General features: G+C 38.7%; 2 protein-coding genes and 1 pseudogene across 3 annotated transcripts; 1 reads left to right on the top strand and 2 right to left on the bottom strand.

Moving 5' to 3' along the window:
* The first annotated feature begins 545 nt into the window (after window positions 1-545).
* LOC110693408 lies at window positions 546-3,484 on the top strand. The gene is made up of 2 exons (XM_021870529.1): window positions 546-581; window positions 971-3,484. Exons 1-2 carry the CDS (start codon window positions 546-548, stop codon window positions 3,482-3,484), a joined length of 2,550 nt encoding a protein of 849 aa, XP_021726221.1.
* Window positions 3,485-4,674: 1,190 nt separating this feature from the next.
* Window positions 4,675-6,492, bottom strand: LOC110693620 (annotated as a pseudogene).
* A 475-nt stretch (window positions 6,493-6,967) lies between these two features.
* Window positions 6,968-15,381, bottom strand: LOC110693619 (callose synthase 11-like). Of its 2 annotated transcripts, XR_002505617.1 has the most exons (3): window positions 9,509-15,381; window positions 8,331-8,443; window positions 6,968-7,563 (listed from the first exon to the last, which is right to left on the bottom strand). XR_002505617.1 is itself a non-coding variant. In XM_021870760.1 (2 exons), the coding sequence occupies exon 1, from the start codon at window positions 14,891-14,893 to the stop codon at window positions 9,536-9,538; it is 5,358 nt and encodes a 1,785-aa protein (XP_021726452.1). In that variant the 5' UTR covers window positions 14,894-15,381; the 3' UTR covers window positions 7,570-8,443; window positions 9,509-9,535. The 2 variants fall into 2 exon arrangements, 1 of the variants encoding a protein (XP_021726452.1); XM_021870760.1 differs by lacking the exon at window positions 6,968-7,563 and having other exon boundaries at window positions 7,570-8,443.
* Window positions 15,382-21,931: the final 6,550 nt, after the last annotated feature.

The raw sequence follows: 21,931 nt of genomic DNA, 5'->3' as shown, positions 1-21,931 counted from the left end.
AAGTGTTTATACTTATTAATGATATATATTACAGTACAATAATTAATGATCAAAGTTATAAATTGGCATATGTATCAATCAAAATGTTGTGGTTATCATGAAACGGAGGGCGGAGGGAGTACCAGAGGTGATCAAAGGACATGTCGCTGTAAAAATTTAGCCCGCTTGGCCGGGCTAGGCCAAGATTTAATCGAAAATGCTTGCCCAAAACTCACAAATTTGGATCGGGTCTCGCGAATTTTTGGACCATGCTAAAACATTAACTTAAAGCTTAAAAATGCAAATCCAAGACCCACGGGTAAATTCTTAAAAAAAATCAGGACAAGACTGGGATTAAGGGCATGTTTTGTTCACCTTAATTTCAATTCAATTCAGCTCCAATCAGTTCAGTTCAGCTCCCAATTTCCTTATCCCACAAACAATTCATTTCAGTTCACTTTAATTCCGCTTCTATCACTTCAGTTTGATAAATGAGAACAGACCCTAAATTAGGACAGAATAAAACTCAAGAAAACCCCTAAATAATGAAACATAAATAAGGAATTATGGAGTATTTTATAGTGTTTGCCGGGTCAAAGACGGTATGATAAAATAGTTGTACAAAGTGAGTATAAGCCAAACCAAAACCCTTAAAAATCAGAGAGAGAAAGAGAGTTGTTTTTACTCGCTCAAACAGCAAAAAATGGACACTCCTCCATTCTTCTTCTTCTTCTCCACTACAAAGCTTTCTCTCTCTTCAATCTCTCTCCTATTTCTCTCTCTAACAACCATTTTCTTCACTCAATCCTTCTCCTACCAAATCTCTTCTTCTTCTTCTTCCTTCCGCACCAATTCAATCCCTTACTCCGACCACTGCGGTCAACTCGTCCCTGAGTCAACGCCCACTCACCCTTTCTTCACCGCCCAAGTTCCCGCCTTCTACAGTGCTTACGTCATCAATGGCGATCAATTCCTCGGACCCAATTCCCAGATCACCGCAAATCTCATCCCACAAACCGTTTTCAACACCTCCTCATCTGGGGTTTTCAAAATTCTATCATCATTGCTTGTTAGAGTCAATTGGGCTCGATTGAGGAACTCGAGGAATTTGATCAGTGTTCATGGCGGTCCTCGGCTTCGAGTTAATTCGAGGAATGTGAGGTTTCAGCTTTCTGGGTTTTGGGATTCGGCTTCTGGGCAGCTTTGTATGGTGGGATCAGCTTCAAGGCGTGTGATTAATGGTAATAATCGTCATTTTGATGCTGTTTTTAAGTCTGTTTATCCTAATTCTGCTGTTATTAATACTAGTTTGATTACTGGGACTTTGGAGAGTTTGGATTCTGAAGGTAGTGATGGTTATTTTAAGCTCATTTCGATTATGAGTTTTTCTAAGATGAACTATGCTTATACATTGATTAAGGATGATGTTAATAATGTTAGTAATGTTGATAATGTTAATGATGATAAGTCTTTGGTTAATGGGGGGAGGAAATTTGGGAATTGTTATCAATTTGCAAGCTTAGAGGAGAATTTTGAGCTGGAGTATAAGAGTGAATGTGATGGTAGGAATTGTAGTAGGATTGATGGGATTCTTGGGTTTTTGCCTAAGTTTATGTCATTGAATGAAATTGATTGTTCTGGGCCAAAGATGGTTCGGGTTTCCTTTGGTTTTTCGAATGTTAGTGATATTCGGAATGGTTATAGACAGCCATTGGATCCTAAAAGGACATTAGTTGCTGAGGGATTGTGGAATGTAGGAAAGGGTCAGCTTTTCTTTGCTGCTTGCCGGATTTTGAATTTCACTAATGAGCCTTTGAATGCTACGATTGGTGATTGCTCGGTTAGGGTGAATTTTACATTTGCGGATACTTTGTCCATTAGAGATACAGGGGTGATTACCGGTCATATTTGGAGCATCAAGAGTGCGGATGAACCAGGTGACTTTGATAGAATTGAGATTCGTGCTTCTGGAACTAGGAGAGCTGCACTTCCAGACATGAAATATAAGTATACTGAAATTGATAGAGCCCAGAAATATTGTGCAGAAAAGAAAGGCAGTAAGCAAAAAGTAAAGAGTTTCCCTGATCCCTATTCCCAAGATATGAAATTTGACATGGAAGTCAAGAATACCAAGGGTAAACGGGCCTGGGGCAAGGCCTATCCTGTGTTTGTTGGTGATCGTTTTGTGCAGAATATTTATCCATATTTCAATTCGCGGCTAATACCCATTCCAAAGTCTGCTGTGAATAATAGCTACCATGGCTTTCTAAATATTGGCTATCGGATAACTTTTGCTCCTAAAGGTGAGTTTAAGGTGGGGGGTAGATCATTCACTATTAACGATACAATAAGAATATCTGCTGAAGGGATATATGATACTGATGCTGGACGCCTTTGTATGGTAGGCTGTTGGAATCTTAAAAATGATGGCAGTGCTCCACTAAATGCAAGTAAACTTGACTGTGATACTTTTATCAACATTCAGTTTCCTCCTCGTGATTCAAATGTTAAAGACGTGGTCAAGGGAACTATTGAAAGCAAACGTGAAAATGTAGATCCTCTCTACTTTGACCATCTGGATCTTTCAGCTACTTCACTGACAAAGTTCCAAGTAAAAAGTGCTTTTTGGAGGATGGATTTCGAGATTGCTATGGTTTTGATTTCTAACACTTTAGCATGCGTCTTTGTTGGGTTGCAGCTATTCCATGTTAAAAGAAATCCGAATTGCCTTCCACATATTTCACTTGTCATGCTCATTGTGATAACCTTGGGACATATGATTCCCTTGCTTTTGAATATGGAAGCATTTTTCTTGTCCAGTACCAGCAAGAGAACTGTGCTTGTTGGAAGTGGCGGATGGCTTGAGGTGAATGAAGTTTTAGTCAGGGTTATAACCATGGTTGCATTTCTTCTAGAGTTCCGTCTTCTACAGTTAACATGGTCTGCTAGAGCTGGTGAGGAAGACAACCAGAAAACCTTGTGGGAAAGCGAAAAGAAGGTTATATACTACACTTTGCCTTTATATGTGGTAAGGGCTCTGATTGCTTGGCTTATACTACTATTGAGGGGTTCACATACTGTACCGTATCAGCATATCAATATAAACTCAAACCCTTCCCTTCCATTCTGGCGTGATGTGAAGTCATATGCTGGTTTCATTCTAGATGCCTTTCTTCTCCCTCAAATTATCTTCAATGTATTCTCTGATTCAAAGGAGAGAGCTCTTGCTGTTCCATACTATCTTGGGACCACAGTTGTTCGACTGCTGCCACATGCTTATGATCTGTTCAGGGCTCATAGTTCATCATGGAGCTTTGACCCTTGGTACATTTATGCAGACCCAGGAATGAATTTTTATTCCACTACATGGGATATCCTAATTTCATGTCTTGGCCTGCTGTTTGTCGTCCTTATCTTCTTGCAGCAGTGGCTTGGTGGAAGGTGGATTATTCCTAAGAGATTTAGCAAGATCGTTCAATATGAAAAAGTACCTGTGGGGCTGTAGGAGGGAATAGGTGATTCAAAGCAATGTCCATAAAAGCCTATCGTGCACCATTGATTTTTATTCTCGGCCCCTGTTGTTGGGGGAACATATGTCCGCTCTGGTTATGTTAGATGCAATTGAATTTGGTACTGTCCTGATAATCCTGTATACCAAGGCAAAGTCTGGTATGAAACTGCTTTACTGTAACATAATGTGAGATGGGGTAATGAATCCATATTTTGGATAGCGTTCTTACTTTTTGGAGGTTTTTAAGATTTCACAATTTTTACGAGGCAAAGGCAGTATCGTTGAAAACTTACTTTGTTATACCAAGAATGCTTGTTGTCCACTTGAATTATGATTATTTAGATCAAACAGTATATGTTAGAGCACCCACAATGGTGGGGTGGCTCGCTGCTTTCTCTTCCCTACTTTTCTTCCTCCACATCATATTCCACTCTCTTGAATCACTCTCTTAAGTCACTTCCTTATTTTTTCTACAATGGTGAGTAACCCCACAACTCTCTCTCATACTTTTATCAATACCCCACCATGATTTATTAGTACCGTTTTAATTCACAATATGGCAAAAAAAATTGAAAAGATGAGTTGAGCTTCACGTGGGCCGAGGTGTCAGGTGACCCGCCGGAGAGGGTATCCCCAACCTATGGGTTACCCATGAGTCACCTCCTACAATGGTGAGGTAGCTCAAATGGAGGAGAGAGAGAGTTGTGGGGAGGGTGCTCCTCACTATTGTGGGTGCTCTTACAAGTATGAAATATCTAGCTGCTTATTTATGTAGCATTTCATCTTCTCGGATGTGCTTATTTTCCCGTTTTATTTAGTTACTATTCCTTCCGCTTCTCTTTGAAGTGCTTGATTGGAAGCTTGCACTTGTTCATAATTTGAAAGAATCTTCTAAATTGATTCAATCTTATACTTCGTAAGAAAAAACGGTCGCAAGAAACTTATGATGAATTTCGTCTCAATGAGTGTTTTAAAAGTATGAAATTTTCATAATTTTTACTAATACGTAACTGAAAGAGATTAATGATCCTTGATGTTGGTTTAAATAGTCTTTTACAGGTGGAAGATATTTTCCGAGGAATGCCACATTTTCCAAAGATTAGTCATTTTCCTAAGTTTCGATATTCAAGGTCCATTAGCATTGTCAAAAGCATAGCACAATAATTCACTCACAAGTCACAAACTAGTAGAAGAGGTCAATTATCATTGCCATTGATCACTTTCTTTTGTGCTACCAGTAATCAGCACAAGAGCACGATCCATCTTTAAAATGGTGAAAACGAAGTTTATCGCGAACTATAGTTTCTCTGTTAGTAACACTAGAGATAAACTTAATTGCTAAATGGCAGTCCTCGCACATTCTCAAATTCTTCACAATTCTAATTACAGACTCCTTTTTAGCCTTCAACAACCCAAATGCTAGGGCGAGCTTCTCACTATGGTATCGAAGAGCATACTCTCGCTCTTCTTCTTCCAACTCGTGAAGGACAGACTCTTGTGCTGAGACGTAGCCAAGTTCACTAATCTTCCTCATCAGATCATCCAAGTACTCATATATTTCACTGGTTACAGAATTGGACTTATCTCCCATGCTAAACAAATAAGTCCTTTGATCAACCTCTATTGTGCTATAACCAACATGCTTCTTCAAGCGTTTTCTGATCATTACGTTCCTAATTTTCTCTACTCTCTCCATCTTACCAGCCAATGCATATACATTCGATAACATAACATAATGTCCTGGATTGTCTGGCTCAATAGCTAAGAGTTTCTCTGCAGCTTCAACTGCCAAATCAAAATTCTTATGCATCTTGCAAGCTCCAAGCATTGCAGTCCAAATCGCCGGACTTGGCCTTTTCAGCCCTCGAACATAATCGTATGCCTCGTTGAGTAACCCAGCTCTCCCGAGCAAATCAACCATGCAAACATGATGCTCGGTTCCAGGCACCACACCATAATCACTTATCATGCTCGAAAATACTGCCCGCCCTTCACTTACCATACCTCCATGAGCACAAGCTGATAGCATAGCCACAAAAGTAACCTCATTCGGCGATGGACCATTACATTGCATTAGATTATAAATCTCCATAGCTTCTTTACCATAGCCATGAATTCTGTATCCTGATATCATCGCGGTCCATGCCACAACATTCTTCTCTCTCATTACGTCGAAAACTTCCCTCCCTTTCCTCACATTCCCACATCTACCATACATGTTTATCAATGCAGTCCCAAGAACAACATTCAACTCAAACCCATGATCAACAATGTACTCATGAACCCAAGAACCTAACTCAAGTGCACCCAACTGAGCACAAGCTGATAAAACCCCAACAAAAGTAGCCGAATCAGGATCAACACCCGACTTTCTCATCAAATTAAACAAATCAACAGCATCTTTAGAAAACCCATTTTGCTCATACCCTGAAATCATGGCATTCCAAGCAACAATACTTCTTTTCGGCATTTTATCAAACACCTTACGTGCAACCCTAACCTCGACACATTTCCCATAGAATGCAACCAAAGAAGCCTGAACAAAACAATCTGTAACAAACCCATTAACCACAGCATGTGAATGCACAGATTTACCCAACTTGAAGGCAGAAACAACAGAGCAAGATTTGATCAAAGAAGTGAAGGTGTAGTTTGAAGGAGGGATGAAAGAGAAAATCATACGCTGGTAGAAGAAAACGGCGTCGTATAGAAGACCCAGTTTGGAGGAGATTCGAATGAGGGAGTTAAAGAGATAGGAATCTGGGTTTGGAATGGAAAGAGAAAGCTTTCTGGCGTAAGCAATGGAGGAGCGAGAAGAACAAGCTAAAATGGCGAGCTTAGTGAGCAGAGATGAGCTCCAGTGGTTATAAGGTGGGCGTGCACCTGCTTGAGCTGTTTCAGACGAGGGCCTGCTCGTTGCAGAGCTTGATAGGCTGATAATGGAGGTGATGATTCAGAATGATTTGTTTCAGCCATGGAAGAGAGAGAAAGTGGCTTAGATTAACGTTATTAACAAATGGCAAAATCTAACAAACGTCTAATCTAGTTAAAAGTATAAAGATTAAATTAAAAATTAATATAAATTACATCGACCGACGCCTAATTTTGTGGTGCATTTCCAAATTAATGATATTTTAAATGTTTAGCCCTAAAGGCGTTCATTAGCAAGATCCTTAACAAAATTATATTAAGTTCCAATGTTAAGTTGGCATGATACCTTGGCATTGTACATTAATTACATGGGGCAACCGGTGATTAATTTGATTTATGAAATCACGAGTTGCTCTCTAACAACTAAAAGAGAATAGGTTGATTATTAGGTCGTTACTAAAACTATTACGTTTTTGGTTAATCGGTTTTTATGTTGAACGTTTGCTCACCATAAAAGGCCTAACATGTATATTCGATAAAGTTTTGAAACAAAAAATGACAATAAAATTGTGATAGATTAAATTATAAGAAACAACAGATTATATAAGCTGATAAACAAGTTTGGCATGATTGACACAAAACAAGGTTGCAAATATACTCATTTCGCATTCTACTCCTTGCACAGTTGTGCCTGGCAATATCTTGATCAGGTAAAGAGTAGTTAACTGCTCAGATGCAAGCAGCTGAATGTTTACTCACCGACAAGCTATGAAGGGAATCTTAGCTATCAATAGCTACGCAGGAATGTAAGCTAATGGATCACTTGGTTATCAATTAGACAAGGCAACACATGCACAATCAAGACCTAATGAAATCCATAGCTGCTTTGCCTGCTTATTCAGGAACAAGAATACACTTGTTGACAATTGATAATCAGCATGCTTTATTCAGCCAGTGATTGCTGCTCATCTTTTGAGTACCGGCTTATCAATCATTCAAAGCCATACGCAGAGAGAAGTCTCCAATGCTATTATATACTCTAATAATAACATTCAACTTCACACTGAAACTACCACAGAACATGACTTCTGCTAATCGCCGCTGTAAGGCTGCCTGTGTTTTAATTGTAAGCATAACGTTGAACGTAGTAGAATCACCACATTGGAGCCTCTTACTATTGCTTAAGCAAGCCATAGGAAGACCTGAATGACAGGAGAAACATAGATAATCTAATATGTTGACACTATCAAGGGCAACAAGAGAATATAAGAAGACATTCACAGTTGAAACTAAAGCTCTTGAGAAAAACGTTTAAGTTATCATCCTCTTCTTTCCCAAGACAGAAAAATTTACTACTTTAACCTCTCTTTGCAAAATAACAGAGGCCATAACCACAACTTGAAACAAACTTTTTTTCGAGGGAAATAACTTGAAACAACTTGAAACAAACTTGCATAGTCAGTAATGAAAATAGTTTTATACTGATGAAATATACTAAAAAAAAGCTGTGAAATCACTGATAGAGACGTACAGTACTATCAGTTCTAGCCAATCGTTTAAATTTTACTGCAAAACCATAATGGAGAAATTTAGTGCATAAAATAAATGCTTCGCAATGAATGGATGCTCTAAGGTAACTTAGTATTAGTTGCACTTGATGACAATTAAAATTCATTACATTTCAATGCTGCAATTTGAAAGACATGCCTTTGATTTGAATGAATTTCACTTGATCAAATTGGTGCCTTTATTGAGCTAAAAAAAATTCAAACATTGATAATATATACAGAAAAAATCGGCCACAAACTACAGCATGACAGAATGTGGCAAGAGAATATCCTTTCTATTAAAAATCTAAAATAGCTACGACATCAGAAAATTGATATTTAATGAGAAATGAAAATTTAGAATAAAACTAAAGAGATATCATATTACTGCACAACAAAAATTAATAAAATTTCCTTCTCACATTTAGGTTAGTGAAGGGTGAATCAAGTCATACATACAGCAGGTTCCTGAATCAAAGAAGCAAATTGCTTGCCTATCTGCATTCATTTCCATACCCTACCGATGGCGCAAAATCTGAGAAGAATTACAAAATAATATTTTAAGGAGATCAGCAACATGAAGGATGCTAAAAGCAATATTTAAATGTAATGCACACATCATCTCTGACCAGAAAACCTTTAAAAATTTAGTAGTAAAAGCAAGATAGCCAATTGTCATACAAATATTTCAATCAACATGACATTGAGATAATATGATACCTACATTATAATAAGTACAAGATGATGGCACAAGGTTTTAATAAAGGGCATGGAAATAGCCGTTGGTTAACTAGCATCCAACTTTTGGACCAAAATACCCTGGACAGCAGCAAGCATAAATAATTAAATTAGATAGTATTATTATTTTGTCATATAACTCATTAGGGTCATTGTTAATTGGGATTCCAAAGTCCCTTCCCCGCCTCTTTCATGTTTAATTGATTGATTAATAAGGGCATAACGGTTATTCTAAACACTCTGAGCGCCATTGTACAGAGTTCCTGACAGTACCGCATTATCATCTTTTAAGACAGGAATCCAAAAGGAGCTACAAGTAAAAAAAATGTGCGATGGCATGGCACTTTAAACAAACTTTACTATATAATAGTTTTAACAGCTTTTGAGGTATAATAAGATGATAAGTAGAGCATTTGATAAAATTCTAAAAAGTAGATTCTATCTATAAAGCATATAGCTTTCACTATTCATATCCTATTTCAAAAATTACTAATACTTAGGCAAATTGATAGCATCAAATTTTGGAGGTACCACTGATTACAGTTCACCATGGGTAATGACACTATCAGCTATAAAAACTTTTATATGAAATGCTGACATGGATAGGAAAAGAACGGTTAGAAATTTTAAATAGCATCTACGGGAATTGACAAAAACATTGTTAAACTACTTTAACGAGAAAGCATTATTGCATAAGCTCAAAAGCGACAAGGAAGGAACAGATAATTTATGGATAAGAAAGGGACTAGTAAATATAATCTTTTTTTTCAAAATATATTTTAGGTGTCAGTCAACTTGGTCTAAGATCTATTAAGTTTCCATGTACAGTATTAGAAGACAATAGCTATGAGAAGAATATTACCTCTATTCACACTTAAATTCTGATTTATCATTTGGCAGTAAGAAGTTGCGAAATTTGGAGGCCCCTGCTGAAACCTTCATTGAAAAGGATCCTAGTTTGCATTGACTGAAATCCAGGCATCCAAGACAACAAAGCCACGGGAACCATAACAATCATGCCAAATGTCAAATCATAGAGCCGAGCCAAGGAAACCACGGTGTCCCAGACAACCGAAGTTTGCAGAAAGGGACGGAGCACCTGAGCAATTTGAATGATGCCCCAGCCTGTTGGGATAAAAGCTAGAGCACTGGTCAGGAGATCCATAACTTTAAACCTGGTGAATTTCAACAGAATAACAATCACCAGTATAGTGAGGGATATGACTGAAGACTGTATTATCCTGAAGTAGATATGTTTTTTAGCACCATACTTGTCCCGGGCATATGCTACGATTACACACATCCCAACAAGTAGAAAAAAGTGGAGCCAAGAGAGCAAATAAACACCGATACTGGTCTTTCCAGCAGCAATATTGAGCTGATACACAATGCCGTACTGAAAAAAGAAGAAACGAAGGTCTAATAAAATCTCCAATAACTTCCCCCACAAACCAGTAGTTTTGAGATGTTCCTGCTCTTCATACCACCAGGTTTCCCAGCTCCTTTCGGCCTTAGTGGACACTCCACTACCATACCATATCCAAGTTATGAAATCATCAAAGTCATATACAGTCTTTAACCAATCAAAGCCAGATGGGTTAAAAACAAATGGGGCCAAAATCCATGAGACTACGAGGAACCAACTAGAGATCGACATGGCTATGTAGACAAATGTACTCGTGGCCATTGGGCTGTGAGAAGCATAAACAATCAATATCACCCCAAGCTCAATCGCCTTCACAAAATGACTACGAGAATAAAGCCTATAGTTCTCAGCGAATCTCTTATGCTCTACAACAAACCCACGTCCAGTAGCACGGTACTTAGCACCTCCATGAAGAATTGTTCGGCCAAAATAATGGCATCTAGTTCCCATTGAGAAGGTGTAAAACAACGAAGCTAGCTGCAGCTGCATTTTCACAAAGTCCCATATTGCTGGAAGAAAACCATGCTCCAGAGAATTCTCCACAATCATTGGGAGAGCAGTGAAGAGGCCGATTTGAATGATAAACTGCTGGTTCACAATAGCACCTAAGGCTGCATTATTGCTGCTATGTTTAACAGCATGATCCTCCACGCCACTAAGAGCAAGATATAAGCGGCCCCACAAAAAGGTATAGATGGACAGAACCACCATCATTGTATTGAAATAGAAACCCACAGTGGTATAGAAGACTGAAAGCATCCGAAAGAAGTCCAGCCGATGGCCCAACCTGTACACATCCCTGCTGAGAACTTGCTCCCCATTTCCGCTAGCAACCTTTGCTTCAAACATGGCAATCTGATTCAACCCTACATCCCTACCTTTACCCACCTGTATGTACTCATGATGAGTTATATTACCACTTCGAAGCGTGCAGTTGAAACCAGCAAATATGTCCTCACTCAAGTTGATCAACTTAGACGCCTTACTGATTCCACCACGAGTAAGAAACCAAAACCTATCAAACACATCTGGGTGACCATAGTGCATACGCACCTTAAGAGGATTTGCCAGAACACGCTGGCCAAGAGTGACAAAACTTGTCTCCTGAGCAGACATGAACCAAGCAAGAGAGGACACAGAACCTGTGAAGATGTTTTCTCGGACTCCGAGAATCGTTGGCTTCCTGATCCCGTAGTACTTGTTGAATTCCTCCAAGAGGTTGCGTATCTTAAGAGCTTCCTCAAAATAATTGTCTTGATTCATGTCAATCGTCTGGAGAGCATCACCTCGAGTAAAAATAATGGCATGATTCTGGTTCTCTGGTTTTCCTTCTCCCAATTTCACAGGACCAGGCAACTTGATCCTATATATCTCCACTTCTCTCTGCAGCTGCTGATCGTACTTAACAAGAACTGAATAGTATTCTACAACATCCCTCGCCAGGTGTACCTCATCAACATAAGCAACTCGAAGAGCCTCGTCATTTTTCATCAAAAACAAGATCTCCTCTGCACGTGAGTCCCCTGCCATTTTGTGAATCCCATATACCTGACAGGTTACCACATAAGTAAATTTCATCATAGCAGTCCCAAACTCATGGCCTTTGTATAGGATATTCATACCACTAGGTGCTCTTCCAAGATTGCGTGAAGATGGAACTCTGATTGAACCTAAGCCTCTAATTGATCCTAAGCCATCCCAATTATTACTCAGAGTCAATGAACCATGTGAGGCAATTTGTTGACTACCAGCCCTTATATCCACTTCTGATGCTGAATCCAGATAGGCAAGCATCTTGAGCGCCTGATAATAATACATCATTCCCCTCACAGTACGAGAAAGAGTTTGGCCTCGGTATGATGCCCAAAGACGCAGTTCCTTGACCTTCATTGTCCAAATTTCTCTCTCATCTTCCAAGCCTTCCCTCCTCATCCGCTCCATGAAATTATCCCATTCATCCTCATATATTTTCTGCAGATAGAACAAGATGGAAATGCCATCCTCATTCGCACTTTTGAGTTTGCTAGTTCCATAAATAACGTCTTCGTCATAGTAAGGCGTCAATACACTGAAGGCCATCATCTTCTCCACCTGAGGAGCGTGGGGCATGTTCATGAAGACAGAGTTGCTAAAGAAGGAAATGCGTCTCCGAGCCTCTTTATTTTTTGGTACATTGTGCATAGAATCCCTAGAAGTAAGAAGTGTATGCAAACGACGCAGCTGTCTGTAATAGAACACATCCTCCTCATCAGGAAATTCAACAGCATTCTCAAAAAGAAACCCTGTATCTGTGGCAGGATTTTGAAGTGCTAAACCCACCGCCCTTAACTCCCCCACGGACCTCTTATTTTTTGAGAATTCACGAACACAAAGCTCATATGACGCCTGCAAGACCTTAATTATTTCATCAATATCCTTCTCAGGACTCAGCAGAAGCTCCGTAAGAGTTACCAATCTGTCATGAATCTGCGGTAGCAAAGTCAACTTATAGAATGTAGTAAACTTCTCATTCTCCATATAGTATTCCATCTCTTTGAAAGCATTAATAACAATTGAATGCTCTTCTGTACCATATTTAACAACATGATTGAGCAGCAAATATTTGATGCTATCATAGGCCTCTATGATTGCACACCTTCGGTACTCGCTCTTGCACATCTTGTGCCAAACCCACCTGTCGTGATCATTTGCCATCTTTTTTGCCTGGCTGACAGATAGAAGAAGCTCATTACAAAGAAGAATACATGGCCAGCGAATAACCCTGATATTCCAACAGTTGGGTGAAAGCTCCAAAAGTTCCACTTCTCGATCACCAAGAAGATCTTCTTCCCTCATATATTTAATTATCTCATTCCATAACAAGGCAAAACGTGTTGCCTCCACCTGGCTAGATTCAATCTTCTTGTAGGCCTTCCCAAATCCATAACGAAGCCTCAATCTTTGTACTGCATCTCTAAGCTTGTGCACAATATTTATCACTTGCACTGTGGGCAGCTGCTCCTCTGGCATGAGATTGAACTGCATGGCACTAGCGAAGAATTGGAACCTAAGCCTGAGCTGCCAAATATTCCTAATCTCACCCAAATGAGAGAATAGTCCAACATATGCACCAACCAACGAGGAGAAGACAGAATACCATATCTGTAAGTCCACGAGATAGATAATAATAACAGGAAGCCACAGCAATACAACTGCTATTCTGTTAGTGTTACTGAAAAACTCGTGCCAATTATAGTGTACACCCCTCAACCTCAAGAGGGCCTTTGTTGGGCCTATCAAGGGCTTGATCTGAAGACAATAGCTAAATGAAAATTTTGCAGCCAAAATTAAAACCCAAAACAAAGAATACTTAATGTTGTCGATCAGCCCTTCCCTCACAGCACGACCCACAAAAGTCCGCCTATGAAACCACCACGTTACCAAGTACAACAAAGGAAAATTAACCTCCTCAAAAAAGTTCCTAACCCATGGAACAACAAAAAGAACCAAGGCCAACAATTCCGGGATAATAAACACAAAGGCTGCCTTAAGAAACATGAGTATCCTCTGATTTGCCTCATAAGACCACCCCCGGCGACGATCCCTATCTTTCTGACTCCAAATCCTAACATAAAACACAGAGAACACAACAATCCAAGCCACAGCCACCATGCTCTTTAGCACCATCCTCACACCAAGCAACCACTTCTCCCGAGTCACCAAACTATACTGAGTCCCCGCATCAAGAATGGACTGAATCAACCTAAGCCCCGCCCACGTTATAAAAACCGTAAGCAACTTGACCTGAACCTCCCTCTTCCCAATCGCCTCCCACGGCCAATCCGTCCCATCCAACGCCACAACAATCATGGCATGTAAGAACAAGAACAACAACACCCAAACCCTATCAAAACTCCTAAACACATTCCAAAACGACCTTTGCTCCACAAACCCCGTCTTCCCCACCCTCGCCGCCTTACTAGCCGTGGTAAAATAATTACTACTCCTATCCAAAGGCCACTTAAGCGACTTAAAACACCTCTTCCTCCAAAAAAACTCATTCAAATCATCATAATTCCGCCACGCCGAGTGTGGCTTCCTTCCACCCTTACTAAAACTAACCTCATCCCGAATCGTATCGTAAAGGGGTTTCACAACCTGATCTAAAAATGCATTGTCACCACTAATTACCGGCAAATACGGCCGCCCCGTTTCCGGGTCATCTCGATTATCAAGTATCATATTAAGTTCTTGTGACATATGATGAAAAATATAACAAATACATTCAGGCATAAACCTTAAATTAGCAGATTCACCCCAAATTAACAAGTAAAGAGATACATACAATAACTCCCGCCGAAATTCATCGCTCCCTTTTCGGAACAGTGGGACTCGAACCCGAGACCTCTTCCCAACAAACGAACACCACGAACTGTAATTCGCCAGAAGCTTCTTCCGGTACTTCCGCACCAGGTCGAAATCCAAAACGGCGGCGTTTGACGGCGGTGGTGTCATCCGCATTTGAGAGTTTGCCAGGTGAAGAACAAGGTGCTCTCGTTGGTTCCGAACGTTGTCGTTTTGAAACCCAAAGAAAAGACCCAACCAATCTAGAAGGTCGTAGTTGTCGTGCCACGTGTGAAAGGGTGGTTTCCGGAGGTCCTCGACGGCGCGTAACGCTGACGCGGCGGCGCGTACTTCAGGGTAGCGCGTGGAAGGGTGGTCAATTAAGAGGTCGTGGATTGGGATTATGTTGAAGGGTTTGTACGAGGTTGTTTGTGGTGGTATAGGTGGCGGCGCGTCGGGAAACGCGCGCGTGGGATTCGCTCTTGGCCGGCGATTCATTACTTTTTTAAATAAAAGATTGTATCTTTTTTGTTATTTGGGTTTAAAGTAGCATGGAGGAGAGAGAAAGAGGAAGAGGGTGTTGTGAAATGGAAGTAAGAGAGGAAGTTCAAGTGGGGTTTGTTAATGGCGGAAGAGAGAGAAAGTGGAGGGAGGAGAGAGAAAGTGGTGGTGGGGAGAGAGAAAGACTGAAGAATGACTGTTAAGTTCGTGTGTTGTTGTGTGGAGTAATGTGTAGGTGGGATTAATGTTTTTTTTTTTTTTTTTTTTGAATAAAAAATTAAATTTGAAAAATAAAAAATAAATGATGGAATCGAGAATCTATCTAATGTTGGCAGCTTTGGTGTAATTGTAGCGTAGTAGAAACAACTTTATCATTTTATCATTTTAAGCGTTTGAGAAAATGAAAATTGTGTAAACGGATGTCACTTGTTTTTGTCATCTATTTTTTCTTAATTTGGTACAACTAATTGGATTTAAATTTTAAAATATGTGGAAAATAAATAACCCCTTTCTTTTTAAATTTTTACATACGGTCTTCTACTAATACTTGTATTTTTATTTATTTTTTTGCCAAGAAGAGCTAACAACGAAAAGACAGATAAACAAAATAAACTACAAACTAAAAAACCAAAAAAAGAAATCACGACGACGAGCTTTCATCGCTAACTAGTGAGCTGGAGCAACCCACTGTTGCGGAACCTTCCGAAGTTCGCAAGCAGAATATTCCCGAATAACAGTCCGAATATCTTGGAGCAGCCATAAGCTAGAAATGTCTCGATCCGTTCCATCTCGAAGGAAAGAAAATAAGGTTGAAAATCAGGGTAAATCAACAAACGACGAAAATCACACCGATTCGCTGCCCGAAGAGCCCAGAGGCATGCCTGTAACACAAAATGGAGAGCTAAACTAGAAAGGAAGGCCCTAGACCCCCCGCGCCATAACCAGCTCTGAATCTGGTCGTCAAAAAATCCAACCCACGCCAGCCGTATAGTCTTGAACCTTACACGCACCATCAAACACAAGGCTAGCATCATAGGGAGAAAGAAGGGAACCACGAAGACAACAAGTAACTGGTCTCTCTCCCGTCCTAGAGAAGGGGCGCCTAACAGAGGAGCGAATAAGAGTTTGAAACTCTTAGCTGAAGAGCTCCTCGAAATCCACTCCTGTATAAGATGTATGCACTACAAAAAAAACGCTCATTTACCGATGGGATTTACCGATGGCTAGAAAAATCCATCAGTAAAAAATTAATTTACCGATGGTTTAACTTAGCCATCGGTATATTTTTTCCGATGGCTTTCTTCCATCGGTAAAATATAAAATTTTAAAATAAAATAATTACCGATGGCTATTGGCTATCGGTATTTTACCGATCGGTAATCCCTACTTTATAAAAAGTGGAAAGTTGTTCTTATGAACAGTGGTCGGACCTTTATACCCTTAAAATTGTTTATTTACCTTATTACCCCCACAATAATTCACACCTTCTCTCTTCAGCTTTCTCTCTCCTCTGCATGTGTCTTCATTGCCGAACAGAAGTATTAAGTGTTAAACTTAATTTCACAATTCTCCATTCAAGTGGTGAGTTTTACAATTCAGAATTTTACTTTTACATTTTCAATTCAAGAAAAATTGATATGAAATTGGCCAAGAGTTGATATAAGCTCCATTGAAGTGCTGATTTTACAATTGGCCAAGAGAAGTTTATATATGCTCCATTGAAGTGCTGAATTTTACAATTCTGAATTTAATTTTTTCATTTTCAATTCAAGAAAAAATGATACCAAATTGGCCAAGAGAAGTTCATATAAGCTCCATTGAAGTGCTGAATTTTACAATTCAAGTTGACACAATAAATGACATCAAAGAAGCATTTCGTGGTCCATCGGCTGGTGACGACCATGGTAAGGATGCGGGTAGAGGACAGCACAGCCGCCTGTCGAGGGGGAGGCGGCGGAAGATGATAGTCAGACTTAATGGGAGGTGGGTCACCGGTGCTTCCGGCAACTCTTTCTCTCTCCTCTCTACAGTGCAGAAATACAAGGTTTGTACTCCTCCACTAACAAAATATTAGTTCTGAATTATGGCCAAGAGTTGGTTTAGTATTGATTTATACTCACAAAAAAAAATGGATAGGCAAAAAGGTTTTTGATTGTTGTTCATTTGATGGTTATTTTTGTAATAGTATAAATTGATTGATTAAATCAGTGATTTTTCAAGCTGGGAAATTCATACAGTAAAATTGATATGTAGTTGATATTTGTGTATATCAATGGCATGTTTGCGAATTAGTGTGAATCTTTTGTTCAATTTTTGTGTGTAAAAGTACATAATTTAGTTTCATAATAAATGACTATGTAGGCTGCTATACAGCAACACCTTTTGTAAGCTCAATTACAAGATCATTGCACCACTCCAATATGATAGTCACAACACCAACTCAACGCAACAATAACATACAACTTTGGTTGTTATATGCTATACAATTCACACACAAAACTAATTTAAAATTGACTTTACAAAACACCATCACACAAGCGATTGATTTTGAAAAAGAAAATCCAATAGAAATGAACGTATTAAACAAGTAAAAAACAACACAATGTAAACAAAAAAGGCGAGCCGTTCCGCGCGCATCACGCGCGTTGGCTCCCCTAGTTTTTTTAAAAAAAAAAAATAAAAAAAAATGAAGTAAACCCTAAAAGCGCCCCCTTCCCCTTTTCACTTTCTTCTATCTTCTTATCCCACGCTTCTCTCCTTCTCTCTCCTCTCCTTTTCTCTCTCCTCTCTCCTTCCCCCTTTTGCTCTTTTCTCCTCTCTCTCGGTTTCTCCTCTCACTTCCATTCAAATGTTTTTTCTCTTCCTCATCTACCTCTCATCTCGGTTTCTCCCTCACTCTCAGTTTTGTTCTCTCTCATGGTGTTTGTGGCTTTGTTCGGCGATGTTCGTGGGCTATTTGTGGGATTTCCGACGGCACTGTGGTGTTTTTGGTCTAATTCGACCATAAAAACTCCAGATATGGAGTATCTGGAGTTTTTATGGTCGAATTAGACCATTTAAACCTTGAGAAATGAAATGAATTGAAAATCTAAAGGTATGTTATTTGTGGTTGAATATTCGTTGGTTTTTTTTGTTTTTCGTGGGTTTTGTCGTTGATTTTCGTTGATTTTATGGTTAATTTCATGGGTTTTGTGGTTGATTGTCTTATTTTTGTGGTTGATTTTCGTGGGTTATATTGCTGAATTATTTGGTAGATTTTCGAGGGAGTTGTGGTTGATTTTCGTTGGATTATTGTGGTTGATTTTCGTTGGTTTTTTTGGTTGATTTTTGTTGTTTTTTGGTTGATTTTCGTTAGTTTTTATGGTTGATTTTCATGGATTCATTGTTTTTTTTATTGGTTTTTTGGTTGATTTTCGTTAGTTTTTGTGGTTGATTTTCATGAATTATTGGTTGTTTTTTTTTATGATGGTGGTGGTGGTTGCGGTGGCTCGGGACTTAGGTGGTGTGGGTAGGTGGGCAGTACGGGATTGGGGGTGGTAGGGGGGCAGTAAGGGGATGTAGGGGTATGGGGGTAATAGGGTGGGTAGGCGGGTTTAATTTTTTTTTTTTTTAAATGATTACCGATGGCTAAACACCATCGGTAATAAGGTCATCGGTAAAAAAAAAAACCGCTGGTTTAAGCCATCGTTATTTAAAAAATTACCGACGGAGTTTAGCTATCGGTAAAACCATCGGTAGTATTTTTACCGATGGCTTTTCCATCGGTATTTTCTGATTTCCCGACGAATTGTTATCCGATGGCCAAAATACCGATGGCAGCCATCGGTAAACGTGATTCCGATGGTTTTTTATATGTTTACCGATGGATTTTGGCTATCGGTATTAGGCTATATTCTAGTAGTGATGACTAGAGCCAAAGATAAAACAGCCTGCCAAAAGATTTTATGATTACCAGCCAGCCAATCAGCCTAGAAGAAAGACACAAGAGAAACTAAGCCGTCCCAGTTTCGAGCCTGACATAAGTCCAAAATCAAGTCGATAAAGGCTTCTAGAAAAGGCTTGTTATGTTGAACCGAAAAAATTGGATCCGTGAGAACTTGAAAAAACTTTTATATTTTATGTAATTTTAATTACTTATAAGGTGTCACACATCTATATCTATCTATACTTCTATATCTATACTTAGTATTTAAAAAAAAAACCATCATCCCTATAATGCCACATGTACATTTTTTTTTTCTCCAATGCCACACGTCACTTCATTTAATCTTTCTTTTTTTAATCCCTTCTCATATGAAAAAAAAAACACTTTAATTCAATACATGTATAAATTATTGAATGTTGTTTGGTTCACTTTCCTCCAGTTTAATTTCTACTACAATTGCATTCAATTTTCACCTCTTCTTCTCCTCTAACTATTCATTTGCCAATATAAATATATAAAAAAATAATTATTTATATAGTATACCTATAAATAAACAGTGCATTGCACGGGCCAGAATGCTAGTTCACTATAAGAACACTACTTAGTATTACTCGTATTTTGCTGTTTACGTCCCATTAATCTCATTTATGTTCATTCTTTATTCCTTCTTTCACAAACAATTAAATATACCCATTTATGTGTGAGAAGATTTTGCGTGAAACCGTTTCACGTGAGTCCGGTTTATAATGCGCATAGTCGAACACCCATCCCCCACCCACTGCCACTACCTAGCCACTTGTAGGCGGCCGGCGGCCGGCGACCACCCTCCCTTTCCCATCCCCCGGTGCCGGCGACCCTCCTCCATCCATTCCCAGATAGAGAATCGCACAAAATTCCGTTATTGGCAGACCTTTAAGAATAAATTATTAGCTTCAAATTCAGCCTTTGTTATGGAGGACGATAAATTTTTGAAAATATTGAAGGTTAGTGATATGTCCATTTTATATAGTAATTTACCCCCGTCCCTTGGTCATAATTAGTAGTGTTTTTGGCTCTTTCGAGCCACTTTTATTACTAATTGGTGTTTTCTAGTATTTTCGTAGTCTTTGTTGAGTTTTGTAGGGAATTGCACCTTTGGAGCATTTTCTCGGGTTTTTCATGGAGCGACTACGGGAATTAGAAGAGCACGACCATCTTTGAAGCCCAAGGCCGGTTAGAGTCATCGAGTCGGTGATTAAGGACTCGGTAATTGGGATACCGAGGTACTTGGACCGAGTATTCAAGACCCGAAGAGGAAATCCGGATTGGGCCGAGGAATCAAGCCCAATCGAAGTCCGAGCCTCGAAGTGAAGCAAGGGCCCGATCGAGCAAGGATTAGCACGATCGGGCGCGGCATGCATGGTGCTGGTGCGTGGCCTAAGGCGCGCCCGATCGTGCGAGCATCTAGCTCGATCGGGCGGCGCTGATGAGAAGGGGCCCGAAGAAAAAGGCGCGCCCGATCAGGCGGCCTCTAGCCCGATCGGGCGCGTGTTTTTCTCAGACCTGATTAGTTTAGTTTTAATTTTTGTTTTGAGGAATGTTTAAGTACGAATTATGTACGTAATTTTGGTTTACCTCTTTTCTTAGATTTTCTCTCTCTACTTAGGATTTTTCTCTCTCTAAATTTCTCTCTCAACTCTTGTTCTTAATTACTTCCATTAATTCAGATTTCCTTTGGTAACAATTTCTTCTCCTTTAATTCCAGCTATTTCATTTACTTATTTGATTATGTTTTGTTTTATTTATTTGATTAGTTTAGTTATGATTATGTCTGAGTAGTTTCATTCTAGGGTTTATGGGGATCCATGCATAATTAATATGAAGGGATAATTTGTTATTATTGATTATTGGTATTTCATGATAATTTCTTATTGAATTGTTTTAATTCTTTGCAATTAGATTATGAATCGAGCAGATGTAATTTGATTGTGAATGTTTAGCAATATTGAATTGATGAATCGAGCAGATGTTAATTTAATATTAAAGGCTATTTTTAATAGGAACTTAGACCTAGTAAATTGCGAGAGCCTGTTAGATCTATGTTGATTAATAAATTGCGAGAGCCTATTAATCATGTTATTTGTGCAATGTTAATTATTAATTATTATGTTTTATCCCGGAATATTAATTATTGGTGAACCTGTGACCCTAGGCTTTCTTATTATTGTTTTTCTCCCTAAACTTATTCTTCGTAGTATAATTCCTTTAACAACAACAAATTGGTTACTTTAATAATTTAGATTATAATTGATTAATTAGGAATAGAAAGACTTGTTTCCCTGTGGAGTTCGACCCAACTTCCCTATCTACTTTAGTTAGAGGACTTGGGTAATTACTTTTGATTAGGGGATACGACTTTACATACCCTGTCAGTTAGCTTCGATGAGTTGGGGAATAATTTAAAGCTCTCTGCTGCTTTTTGTTCCTTGATTCCAAAGGGATTTCATTATAGTACAGAACAAATGGTGCGTATGTGGATGGCTTTGGGATTCATTGAGCTCAGAGATGACAGAATATGTTTGTGAATTGCTACGGCTATACTTCTTTTAGTTCCCCTATTTCAAATATTTTGATCAATATCGTCTAATATCTGATACTTATAAACCAATATCTGACCATAATAATCTAATTTCTGACACTTTCAGTCTAATATCTGATAATATAATTTAATTTTCGACAATTACAATCTAATATATGATAATTATAATCTAATATCTGACTATTATAATCTAATTTCTGACAATTAAAACCTAATGTTTGACACTTATAATCTAATATCTAATAATTATAATCTAATATCTAAACCATTATTATCTAATTCCTGACACTTTTAATATCTAATATTTATAACTTAATATATGACTATTATTATCCAATATCTGACAATTAAGAATTTTACAGTATTTTTTTCTGTTTGTATGACCGAATTCACGTGAGCCCGTTCTACGCAATACTTTTTCTTTAAGTTGTTTTAAAAAGACTTGCGAGTAAATAGAAGTTTATTCATTACTATACATTGGAGTACTATACAAGCAAGTCGCAAGTCTTTCTTAAAACTACACTTCTATATA

Source organism: Chenopodium quinoa, unplaced genomic scaffold (genome assembly GCF_001683475.1).
Source record: "Chenopodium quinoa cultivar QQ74 unplaced genomic scaffold, ASM168347v1, whole genome shotgun sequence".
NCBI classification, from domain to species: domain Eukaryota; kingdom Viridiplantae; phylum Streptophyta; class Magnoliopsida; order Caryophyllales; family Amaranthaceae; genus Chenopodium; species Chenopodium quinoa.
This window is presented reverse-complemented; position numbering and strand designations above follow the sequence as displayed.

What these genes read in the sequence shown, in the direction of transcription:
- LOC110693408 (XM_021870529.1), top strand. Translation starts at nt 546, where the DNA reads ATGGAGTATTTTATAGTGTTTGCCGGGTCAAAGACG. An exon ending in TGTTTGCCGGGTCAAAGACG is followed by an intron (nt 582 to 970) that starts GTATGATAAAAT and finishes CCCAATTCCCAG; the next exon opens with ATCACCGCAAATCTCATCCC.
- LOC110693619 (XM_021870760.1), bottom strand. Translation starts at nt 14,893, where the DNA reads ATGAATCGCCGGCCAAGAGCGAATCCCACGCGCGCGTTTCCCGACGCG.